The sequence below is a fragment of the Choloepus didactylus genome, chromosome 6, assembly GCF_015220235.1.
Source record: "Choloepus didactylus isolate mChoDid1 chromosome 6, mChoDid1.pri, whole genome shotgun sequence".
NCBI classification, from domain to species: Eukaryota; Metazoa; Chordata; class Mammalia; order Pilosa; family Megalonychidae; genus Choloepus; species Choloepus didactylus.
Genome location: NC_051312.1, coordinates 61,225,775 through 61,238,099, shown reverse-complemented (window position 1 = coordinate 61,238,099; position 12,325 = coordinate 61,225,775). Strand labels below are relative to the sequence as shown.

General features: G+C 45.0%; 1 protein-coding gene across 10 annotated transcripts in view; it reads left to right on the top strand.

Moving 5' to 3' along the window:
* Window positions 1–12,325, top strand: part of NAV2 (neuron navigator 2) — a 747,149-nt gene that overhangs the window by 452,718 nt on the left and 282,106 nt on the right. Inside the window, exon 1 of one of the 10 annotated variants that reach the window (XM_037839252.1) lies at window positions 10,040–10,237. The exons of the other annotated variants lie outside the window; for them this stretch is intronic. Coding sequence (XP_037695180.1) covers window positions 10,163–10,237 — 75 coding nt within the window. The 5' untranslated portion in view covers window positions 10,040–10,162. Of the gene's footprint in view, window positions 1–10,039; window positions 10,238–12,325 lie in introns of those variants that run through there. 10 annotated transcript variants of the gene reach the window in all.

Genomic DNA, 12,325 nt, shown 5'->3' with positions numbered 1-12,325 from the left:
AGGCAGAGACAGGGTGAGGGCCAGCGCGTGGGAATGGGGGAGCACTGTGGGCAGATCCAGTTGGGACACCTTGGTGGGTGGAAGAGTCAGTGTGCAGGGCTGGGAGGGGCTGGGCAGCTTGAGGTTTGTGTGTGGGATACCGAAGCCCAAACTGAGGAAGCCAAGAGTGCTTTTCAGACAGCATTCCCTGAGCCAGGGCTGTGTGACAACTGCCCTGCCAGGTGCCGCCAGGGGAAACCAGGAGCTCACCGTCTAACTCGCTTAGTCCTGATCACTTTCTTAACTGGGAGGAACCTAATCGTGGCTCCAGCTCACTCTTTCCTGTCCCATTACCCACTGGGAAGCAGAACGTGACACCTCTTGACATTCTCAAGAAAGATTCTACTTGCCTGAACAATAAATTTATTGACGATTTCATAGGCGAGCCTTTACATCATATACAACTTCACTAAAAGCCCCTGGACCTTGTCTCCAAACCTCCCCACCCGGGGGCAGGCTCTCTGCCTCCCAGTCACCTCAGCTCCCACCTTTCTCCTTGCATTCTCTTTTTCTCATTCAAAGCAGTTTAGCTTGTTTTCCTTTCCCCTACGTTTGCATACCCATACCGCTCATTTTACATAGCAAACGAGGAACTCTCTCCTTTTGGGAGTGGTGAGAATAATAAGAAAGAAATTTGTTTTCTTCCCCACCTGTGTGTAAGCAATTGTGTTTAACAATTAGCTCTATAAGGAAAAAGGCCTGATTGGTAGCATTTGCTGATTTCTGCAGCATAAGTCTTGCCACCAAGGCTGACTTCAGTTTTCTGACGTGACATCACAGAATGCAGATTTGGGAAGAGAAGTACAGTCACGCCATTATAGCGTACTTCCCTCCTACAGATACGTCAATAAATGACCTCAAGAGCATAGACGGTAGCAAAATGTAGTAAAATAATTAGGAAGGGTTTTGAGTATTTATTTTCTTTTAAAATATAATTTAATAGTAATTTTATGTAATTTAATTTTAAATAATGGTTATGTTTAACTACCAGCTTGAAAATTTCCTGGAAATTTAACAGTTGACTCTCCTGAGCCAATAGAAACCCACTCTAGCAATGTGTGTGTATTTTTTTTTTTAATATATACCACTTTAACATCCACTGTCAGAAGCAGGTTCTACTACTGTGCTACTGAGAACTGTCTCACACAGCACAGTGTTACCTACTAGCGCTTGTTTTGTGCCATGTGCTGTGACTGGTCTAAAAGATATATGAAGCATCATCCCGATTTCATGGACTTTATGATCTAGGTAGTGAAGTGGAACAGATTACTCATCCATCCCATCCATTCATCATCTGTCAGTCTCCCCATTTAATCATTCATTTATCTTTTCATCCATATCCTTCTAGCTGTATGTTCACCAGTCTGTCCATGTCCATCCAGGTCTTGCTCCCTCCCTCCCTTCCATCCACCTACCCACCAGTAAGTCCAAAGTGCTCATCGATTGAGCCCTTATAGTAGGCATTGTGCTAGTGATTCAAAGATGTATAAAACTTGTTCTGACTTTGGGGAAGCTCCTGACTGAAGGAGAGAGTTGTGAGGACATAGTTACAATAGTCATGATAAAGACATGTGCAAAGTGCTTTCGGACCAAGAAAGAACAAATAATTCTGGATTGGAGGTGGGAAAGTGGGTTGGATTTGGCTTTAGAGGGAATGGCATTTGACCTGGATTTTAAGATGTTTTCCAGGTGGTGGGGTTAGAGAAGACACCACAGTCAGAGGATGGTATGTGCAAAGGCACAGGCCTTGGGGAGCAGGGCACGCAGGGTTGTCTTAATTGCAAAGTGCACCAGGATTTCAGAGAAAGGAGTGAAGCCCAGCAGTTGGGTTTGGCTTCTAGGAGAAGGGGACACTCTTAAGTGGATGAATTGAGGGACGACACACTAGACCAGAGACTCTACCAGCAGAGAGAGAGGGTTAAAGTAGCATGAGCCTGTGGTGGGAGGGTGCTGCCGATGGATGGAAGGGATTTGTGAGTTGGAGACATGGAGGTGAGTCAGGAAAGGAAACTAACAGTTAAAGCTACCACTTATGTGCCAGGCACTGGGTTAAGCACTTTACAAACATTCTCATTTGATACTTGGGATAGACTAGTGGTCACCTGATTATCATCCCATTTTACAGATGTGGAAGCTGAGGCCAAGGCCACAAAGCCTCGGCATACTCTGTGACCCAACTGGCATGGGGTCTTTAACTCTAATATCCCACTTCATCCACTCAACAATTGTGCAAAGAGGAAACCAAGACTCAGAGAGGTTAAGCAATATGCTGAAAGTCACTCAGGACTCCAAGCCTTGGCTGGGCACAGTGGAGCCAATGGTCCTGGGGAGCCTGTGCCTGGAAAGTTAAGCCAAGGCTTTGGGGCTGGATGGGGGAGGCCAGGAGGTGTGATGGCTGGCCTCTCTTTACCTGCGGTGTGCAGATGAGGGAGCCATGGAGGTTCAGAGGACTGGGTGGAAGCTAACAAGTAAATGGTTGGTTTGGGTGCCTGCTCTCCCTGGGCCTTGAGATCAGGCTAGAGGGAGGCCTGTGTTCTCGCATAGGTTGTTACCAGCCCTTCAGGTGGGTGTGACCGCCTTGCCAGCAGCTACGAAAGGTTCTGTTGAGTTATATTTGCCATCAAAAAGAATGTGCCCATCAGCTGGCCACAGACCTCTGGGAAGGGCCTCATACATAACCATCTCAGGCACAGAGGAAAGAGTTAGAGGGAGAGCTTGTCTAATTACCGAGTAGCTAATGAACACAGCACAGGAGAGAAAATACTGGAGAAATTCCAAGTGGGGCTCTGACATTTGGCTTTCTGGCAGCCAGTAGGCATTGTGATTAAAAGTTGTCCAGATCCTGGTTCTAGGGTGGGAGGAAGTACTTTAGAGAGGGACCCCATTTTATTCTGAAGCAACCAGTAATACTTCCAGGTTTCCCCCTTCCTTGGCCTTATTTGATCTTCCAGGGAGGCCCTAGGAGACCTGGAGACTTGCTTTGCAGTTGTGAGAGGTGCAGTGGGCCCAGGCTGCCTGGGTCAAACAAGCTGCAGCTTTTATTAGCAATGTGTAAAATGGAGATGATTATTCGTCAGGTACTGTTGCAGCTGTTTGGAAAAATTCAATGAGCAAAACAGATAAGAATTCTTGTCCTCCTGGAGCTGTCACTCTAGTGGGGTGAGATTATAGATGAGATCACAGGTACAAAACACCTGGCACACAGTGTGCCCTCCACAGACGTGCATATCCCCTCGCACATAAGTAGTAGTGATCAAGTGACGAAATGGATGGGGAGGTGCTTTGTGTGGTGTGGTGCAGAGTGTTGCAATTCCCCAGGGCCTGTCCCAGGAGAGCAGAGTGGCAAGAGAGGAGGATCCTAAGCATTGAAACTGGGTTCCCCCAAGATGCAGAGTAAGCTGGCTCATCCTTAAGATTTTGCTAGTCCCTCTCCACATATTTATCAGCCTAGTTTATTTTTCTAAAGGCAGCTTCAGAATCTTTGGAGTTGTGCACACCCATCTGCAGCTTTTTCGTGTTCCTGACAGACAATGGCACTGTTGTGTGGCTGTGCTGTAGGGACTTTCCCAGGCACAGCCCCAGTGTTTGCTGCACAGGGTCCCAGGCCAGCCTTGCCCTCCTTCAGACTGACAGATTGGGGGAACTCTTAGTTTCTGTGTCGTATTTCTCCATTTGGCTACAGCCCGTCATGGTAACTCACATTATATTGATATTTTTATTTTTATTTCAGTGACATTGTTGCAAAAATGAGTTTGCTTAGTGCATGGGAAGGTATCAGCTCCCCTCTTGGATCTGTTACTCCCGAGTGACAAGCAGCCGGCTCTGTTCCCAGGGACAGTAGAGGGTGACACTGGGGTGGCTATTGTGCGGTAAGCCTTGCTCTTGCTGCATTCCCACACTGCTGTCACCCTCAGTCCTCCATGCCCCTCACCAGCAGCGGCATCGTTAGGAGCCGGAGTCACTGCTGTCAAACCCTGCTTAATTGCCATGCGATGTTGGGAAAGTTAGTTCATCTCTCGGAACCTCAGTTTCCTCATTTGTAAAACAGAGAATAATACCCTCCTCGCAAGTGAGTTGGGGGAACTAAAAGAGTTTAGTTTCACTTTTTTCTTGCTTGGGAAGTGTGCCCACGTCACCTCTCAGGTCATTGTCTTCATGGTAATTGTAATCTTAGCTATTATTTTGAGCCTTTGCCTTATGCAAAGTATTGTTCTAAAACTTTTATGTAGATTATCTCATTTCCACCTCACAGTGACCTGAAGAGGTAGTTGATCCACTTTGCAGGTGAGGAAACTGAGGCTCAGAGGGTTTGTGTAACTTGCCCAAGATCCCTCTGCTGGGAAATGGTTGAGGCATGTTTGGAACTAAAATGGTCTGACTTTAGAAGGTGTTCTCTTAATTCACCATAGATGTTGGGAAAACGATAGTTGTTATTCTAGATAAGACTGGAGCAAGGGCAGAATCTAGTACAGGGTAGGCATTCAGGCAATGTTTGTTTAATGCATGAAGGCTTATGTGCACACAGCCCTAAGCAACTCATGTAACTTGACATTCAGAGGTGAAGTAGGAGGAAAATGGTGCAGGATGTGGAGAAAGCTGGAAATCCAGGGTAATGATGACCGTTGCCCCTCTCTAGTCACTGGCTGTGTGTCCCTTTGAAACAGACATGCTTGTGAATGGATTTCAGAGTTTCTTTTGGTGGTTGAGCAGGCAGGTATGTGACTGCTGATCAGAAGGATTTCATTCGGAGTCGGTTCCTCCTTCCCCCCTCTACCATCTTCTGCATCCAGAAGGTATTTATACCTGTTGGTGTAAATAAGTTCATGTTAACCACCTTACAAAACCTGTGTGAAGAGGGAGGGTTGGTGATGCCTGGAGCCTTTGTGTGTGCTCAGGTGGGAAATATAGAACCCAGCCATGCAGAGCTCAGCTTTCCAGCAGCCTCACCTGGCTAAAGACCAGCTGAAAGCCAAAAAGCTTTCCCACCTGAATCTCAGAGCAGCTCAAAGAGGTGCCACAAAATCTTTCTACTTGTTATGTTCCTTGAGAAAAAAGTTCTGCTTTTGCTGGAACTAAACTTTCTCTTACTTTACACACAATTTTAACATGTATAGTTTCTAACCCCACAGTGAAAACTGCAAAAGGGTTACTACGAGTAGGCATGCGAACAGCAATAAGAGAGAACTCATCCGTGTATCTCTATAGTCATCCATTTCGTCATTGGACAAATGTTTCCTGAGGTTTACTGTGTGTCAGGCACTATGTTAGTTCTGAGGTACACTGGTGAGCATATGCAGAGCCCTCGCTCTCTTGGAGCTTCTAGTCCAGGGGGGAGACAGACACTAAATAAATACTTAGACAAAAATAATTCATTACAAATTTGATGGATGATATAAAAGAAGAAAGACAGAAACTATGACAACATGTAACAGGGGGCCCAGTGCCATCTGAGGCCACAGCGAGGGGATGAGGGTACTCAGGAAAGTCTTCCCTGAGGAAGTGATCTTTAAATTGAGACCAAATAGGAAAATAAGGGAGGGCATGTACAACATTCAAATTCAGACATTTGAACTCAAACAGCACACCGAACTGGCAGTCTTAAAGAGGGGCTGACAGCGCAACAAGCCCCAAGAGGCATGAAGGGCATTGTTTCTAGGGAAATCCCAGCCATTCCAGGTCTCTCCATAATGTCACCTTCTCTGGGAAATGGTTGCCTAAAGCCTGGAGCCCCCTCATATCTCAGTGATGCTTTGTTTGAGCCCTTTGCTAACAGTGGGGCTGCACAGTTTGTCTGCTCTCTCCTTGTCGTCTCCTAGGGCAGGAGCAATGTCCCAGTCCCCTCTGACTTCCCAGTCCTGAGCCCCATGTGTGGCAGGAAGTAGGCCCTCATGAACACTGGCTAAATGGCTTCTGTCAAAAATAAAGAGAGGGTCAGTTAGATCATGTACAATGGAAGGTTAGATTTGGAGACCTCAAAATCATCCCGCCTTCTGGTTGTTCCTACAAAAACTGTGTGTGCAGTTCAGGAGCTGTGGGCATCCGTTGCTACTGGGATTCCATGAAAGGTTTGGCTTTTACAAAGGTTTTGCTGCTGAAACAGTAATGAGGGCTATTTATTGAGCACTTACTTTGTACTAAGTACAGTTGAAGTATTTTTGTATGTTATCACATTTACTCCCCATAGCAAACCTCTGAGCTTGGTGCTTTTATTATCCCTATTTAACAGGTAGGGATATCGAGACACAGAAAGGTTGTGTTGTTCTCAGGGACGGACACATGGCTGGTGGGTGGGAAGCCAAGTTTGAACCCAGGCGTTTTGTCTCCACAGCTCATGCTCTAACCATCGTGTCTGCCGCCACCACTAAAGCCAGCAACCGTATCTCACAGATGAGAAAACTGATTTCAGGGAATTGAAGTCATTTATTCGTATTTTTTTTCACCAAACCAGCCTCCATTTGATGCCTGGTAGGTAGGAGACACTCAGCTGAGTGCTATGGAGGCTACAGAGATGAATGTTAGGTTCCCAACCCCTGGTGAGTGGCCGAACCCTGGCTAGACCCAGAAAGCCAGGTGAGAACTCGAAAGGCAGGCATTAAAGTCTGGGTCTTTTAAGGAGGGCACAGCCACTCGGCAGGCCCTAAGGACATCCTTGTGTACCACAAAGCACTGTTATACAGCATGATGTCTGTGAGCCATCAAGAAAAAGCTAAATTGTGTTCATTAAAATCAGGGATCACTATAATCCGTTTGGGAAAGATTCCCAAAGGAATAGTTAAATTGTATGACTCTCAGAAGTATAGCCATTCAGCAATCTAGAATGACTTATGACTTATTCCCCCCAAGCTTAGATGGCTGAGTGGTTGTTAATTTGAATATTTATAACTATTATTGTTTAACACTTGCTACATGCCAGATGCTGTGTTAACCTCTTACATACGTGATCTCATTTAATCGGTAAAATAACCTTGTATATCCCACTGTACAAGTGAGGGACAGCGACACTCAGAGAGGGGAAATGACTCCAAGGGTCAGAGTTCAACCCTGGTCCGACAGCACCCAAGACTGTAGCTGCTGTGCCCTTGCGATTAAAGGCCAGTCATTACATGAGCAGTGCATCGGAAGATTGCAGAGGTGGGGATGGAAGCAGGGTCATTGGCATGGACATGTGGGGAGTTCCAGGGATGTTGGACAGACTGGACTCTTCTGAAAAAACCAGGGGAAAATCCAGAGCGTGGCAGGCTCAGCCCCTGACATGCTAAGTGGCCTCCTGCAAAAGGTTTGCTCTGTGTTCCACCTCTTTCTCCAACATATAGGACTGAGGACATCATTTCACCCATTTGACTATTATAAGGCAGTGGTTTTTCCATCACAAGGCGGGGGTGTACATTGAGAGGAGGCTATATGACAGTCTGTTGGAGAAAGGGTGGGGAGGGGGAAAAAGCCACCAGCTAATTTCACTTCTCCCCATCCCCTGGACTTCCCTGCAGCTAAAAGGTTATGTGGACACATGACACCTGTGCGGGAGATACCATGTGCCTTGTTAGATAGTGAGGATGCAAGAATGAATGTCACCACCTGAAACTCAGAGCTAGGCAGATATGAATGTCAGTATTTGTGCATACAGCAACTGTTAAAAAAGCTCAAAAAGAGTTCAGACTTCAATTAGAGATATGAATGAAGCAGATCTAGTTAAGACTAGGGCAAATCGGGCCAAAGGATAAAGGGCGATACTGACTGTGTTTTAAAAATTCAGCATCCGAGACCAGGGGAAGAGATGTTTGTTTGGTGCAGGATCCATATTTCCTGAACAGTTTAACTCGTACCGTGTGTTCAAATACCATAACTACATGGAATTTTGTTTAGGTTTTAATGTATTGGAATAGCTAGAAGTAAATACCTGAAACGATCAAACTGCAACCCAGTAGCCTTGACTCTTGAAGATGATTGTATAACAACGTAGCTTACAAGGGGTGACAGTGTGATTGTGAAAGCCTTGTGGATCACACTCCCTTTATCCAGTGTATGGATGGATGAGTAGAAAAATGGGGACAAAAACTAACTGAAAAATAGGGTGGGGGGGGATGATTTGGGTGTTCTTTTTTACTTTTATTTTTTATTCTTATTTTTACTTTTTCTTGTATAAGGGAAATGTTCAAAAAATAGATCGGAATGATGAATGTACAGCTATATGATGGTACTGTGCACAGTTGATTGCGCACCACGGATGACTGTATGATATGTGACTATATCTCAATAAAACTGAATTTAAAAAAAATAAATGCCACTAGCTTTACTCTTGATAACAAGTGCCACATTTTGAATAATCAGTGACATTCTTTGTGGTATTCAAGGACAAGGTGACCACTCTGTACTATTCTTGCAATATCATTTTTATACTTCAGAGCAATCATATCTAAACTATCTAACCACATACTGCTCAGTCATGGAAATTATATTATGTTGCTGTTATGACTGAAGTCCAGAATGAGGCTTCTTGATCTGAGGCCAAGCAGTAGCGTTCCCTTTACAATTAATCGACTGGAAACCACCTCCCTTGGTCAATGACTGGTTTACTTTAATCTTCAGTCTTTGCATTGCCATTTGCTTCCAAGAAGTACATTTTACTCTATTTCTCTTGGAACTGCTGTCCTGATGCTATCCGCTGCCTTCCGGATCCATCAGGCTGCCTGGCGTATTGGTCTGGATTTATAGTTTGGTTGTTATGGCTCCATTCCAGGACTTCTGGTGCAGTTGTCTGTGGAATTTTTCTTGGATTCCTTCAGAGCACTACCCCACCTTCATTTGATGGCTGATTGCGTATAAACTTAGCAACATTATTATCTCTGTTGCTTTAACACGGTGCAATTATTAGTTTTGTTATTACAACTAATAATCAGTTTTTTTTTTTTACCCCAATTGATCTGTCAAAATATCCCCCTTTGGGTTTCAGCCTGTTTGATATGGAACGATGTGGAAGTTATAAGCAAACAAATGACACACTCCTTGAAATTCTGTCAGGGGTAACAAAGTGAATCAAAATGAATTCACTGTTGAGCTGTCTTTGCCTTCCTTCCCCCTTTTATCTCTTGAAGGCTCTGACAGCAGCTCCTTTCTCTCCCCGGGTGCTTCTGGAGCTTGGAGGTTGGTTGGATTGAGTCACTGGTTCCAGGGGGTGAGGAGGGAGGAGGAATCAGAGTGGGAAAGCTGCTCTATCAGACTCCTTCTCTGATACTAGGGAAATGATTCTAGGGCCTTCCTCCTGGGAATGGCGTGATGATTTGGGGTAGGCAAGGTGATGATGGTTTTGTTCTTTCCTACTGTGGGATCTTCTGTCATGTCAGTGTCTACTGAAAGTTCACAGATACTTTGATACTGGTGGCAAACTACTGTCAAGGATCAATGGAATCCTGGGAAAAAATAATAGCAGCCCTGAAATCTCGAGAACTTTGGGGAATGAGAGGTTCTGGAGAAATTCTTTCTGGATGACCAAGGCTTGGACAGAAAGCCCTGTGAGGTTTAACCCTTGCTTCATATCTTTTGAACACACATTGGTCAATTTTGCTGAGTCGATGAACTTCAGGAAGTCTGCCTTTGATGACTAAGGATACTGTGAGTTTACTTTTACGGGTGACCCTCGGAAGAGTGATTTTCATTTCGCAAGCTACTGGAGCAGTGAGCAAAGGAGGTGGGGCTGAGTTTATGCCAAGGCTTAGCATGGCCCTTGAAAACTGATTTTTAAAAATAAATCTAGGTGTTTTGTTGTATTCGCTTCTTCAAAAAGTTGAGAGCTGGGGGCAGGGCAGGGGAAACTCAGGTTAATTAATGATTCTTGTTAAATGGTTAAATGGTTCCTGATTAATGAGCTTGAGCTATGGAGTGATTTATTTTCCCTGCTCCTTCCTTTTTTTCAATCAATGAAGAGATTCTGCTTTGAGGATTTGCTGCGAGCCCACATTAAATCTCAAGTGTAATCAGTTCCCAAGGATTTGCCCTTTCTCTGCTCAGTTCAACCAGCAATCACTTACCAGCCTCTTGCTGTTGTGGCAGCCTTCCTGTGAGGCAGTACCAGGGTGCAAAGTTGGGTGAGGCGCAGTCTCTGCTAAAATCTAGTGTTGGGATTGAGATGAGTGTGCCTGTGACTGTGAGGTGGTGCCAGTATACAAGTTCTCTGGGGTCCCAAGATCATACGCAGCTGAGGGTAAGGTGAGGAAAGAAGGGGTGACTTCAGAAAGGGACTGGTGTTAGGACTGAGCCTTGTAGGGTGGGGACAGTGGCCCCAGATGGAGACGGTATAGTGGGGCAGAGGAGGAGGTATACAATTATTACTACCGAGCCCTTGGTACGCATAGGCACATTATTGCATTTAGTCCTTTTAACATGGATTGGCAAACCTTTTCTACAAAGAGCCAGATAGTAAATATTTTCAGCTTTGTGGGTCCCAAAGTGTCTCTGTCACAACTATCATAGATAGCTAATGGGTGTGGTTGTGTTCCATTAACACTTTTGTCTTCAAAAACAGATATGTGGTCAGTTTGATTTGGCCCTGGTCACAGTTTGCCAGCCCCTGCCTTATAATATATTTGGCATAATTCAAATATGGAGAATAAGACTGAGGTCATAGAAATTCACTTACCCGGGGCCAGGGGCAGACTTAACTGGGTCATATCCCAAATTCTGTTTGTGACTTCACATGCACTACTTCTCCTGCTAGGGAGTTCGTTCTGGGGAAGAGAAGATGAATGATAGACTGTCTTGAATCACTGTGTAAAAAGTTTGCCTTTAATTCAGGGGGAAGTAGGAGGCCATTGATGATTTTTTTGAGCAAGTGATAAGATGAGAGCTGTGTACTGGGAGAATTCATTTGGCAGTAGTGTGTAGGTTGATTGGAGTTGAGAGACGAATTCTTGTTTTAAACAGCTTGGAGTAGAGAAGTTCACTTCACTGGCATAACCGTCTGACCACTATAGCCTTGAAAAGTTCTCTGTGCCCTCAGCATGGCTCCATGTTGTGTGCATGTGTGTGTGTGTGCATGTGCATGTGTGTGTGTCTATACTTGTTGGAAACTGTTTAAGCTTGGTTTCCTGTGGGATTTTGCAGTTCCACATAGAGGGCTGGTTTTAGAGCGATCCCATCTATTTTCAAGTACCCTCAATTACTAAGGGACTGGGATGAGGCTCCAGCATCACCTCCCACTCAGCAGTGCCCTCATCTGTGTCCCCGTCTCAACTCACCTGATGTTCTTGGGATATCTGGCTTTAAACTTTAGAATATTTGCATGGTCCCTCAGGTGAGGCTGGTGAGGAACCCTTCCTTCCCGAGGGTGTTTCAGAGAGCTGTGTGGGTGTTTCCCCTCCTCATTAGGGAAGGAAGCCTCGTTCTGCGTACCGACCTGGCCTGTTTCTGACCTGCTTTTCTTTTACAGTGTCTGCCGCACTTTGTGATTCCAGGTAGGGAATGCTCCAAACTCTCAAACTTCTGCCATGTCAAGGAAACGGGGAGGACGTCCATGAGTCATCTCTGTTCTGGAGGGTCAGGATAGAGGCTTTGGCTGGCTTTGTCCCTGCCCATTTAAAAATACTGGTAGTGAAATTTCTAAGTAGTAGCTTTTATTTGCTGAGCACTTGGCATGTGCCAATTCTGTGTCCTTTATATTCGTGAGCTCATTTCATCTTCATAATAGACCAATGATGTAAACATCATTATTCTCGTAGCATTTGGGGACTCTAGGCCCGGTAATTTGCCACAGGGCACAGCATAGCAGCTAAGATTTAAAGCAAGTCCGTCTATTCCAAAGCCCTCTTCTTTACCACCTCACTCCACTGCCTTCTTCCTGAGCCCTGCTGAGGGTCAGTTAAGGGCTTCCATATGGTACCTCCCTGAATCTTCACAACCACCTTTTCAGGTAGGCCTTATTATACCTACTTGAAAACTGAATAAACCGAACCAGAAAACTTGGGTGACTTGCCCAGGAGCATTCAGAGAGCAAGGGGTAGAACTAGGTTTCAATTTCTTTGTTTTTAATTCTTTCATTGAGAACATAACTGAATAGAGAAATGAGCCTAGAGTCAGAAGAAGGGTGACAGGAGAGGGTGAATGACTTAACTAGTACTTATATTTGTATTCAGAGAGGCAGTGTTGTAGAGTTCCTAACGAACTCAAGAGTCTGTCCACTTAAGTTGTCTTCCATGTGACTCTAGAGTCCACTTATGGCTGTGCTACTTACGACCTTGGACAAGTCCTTCACCTCTCTAGACCTCAATTTTCTCCTCAAAAAAATGGACATAAT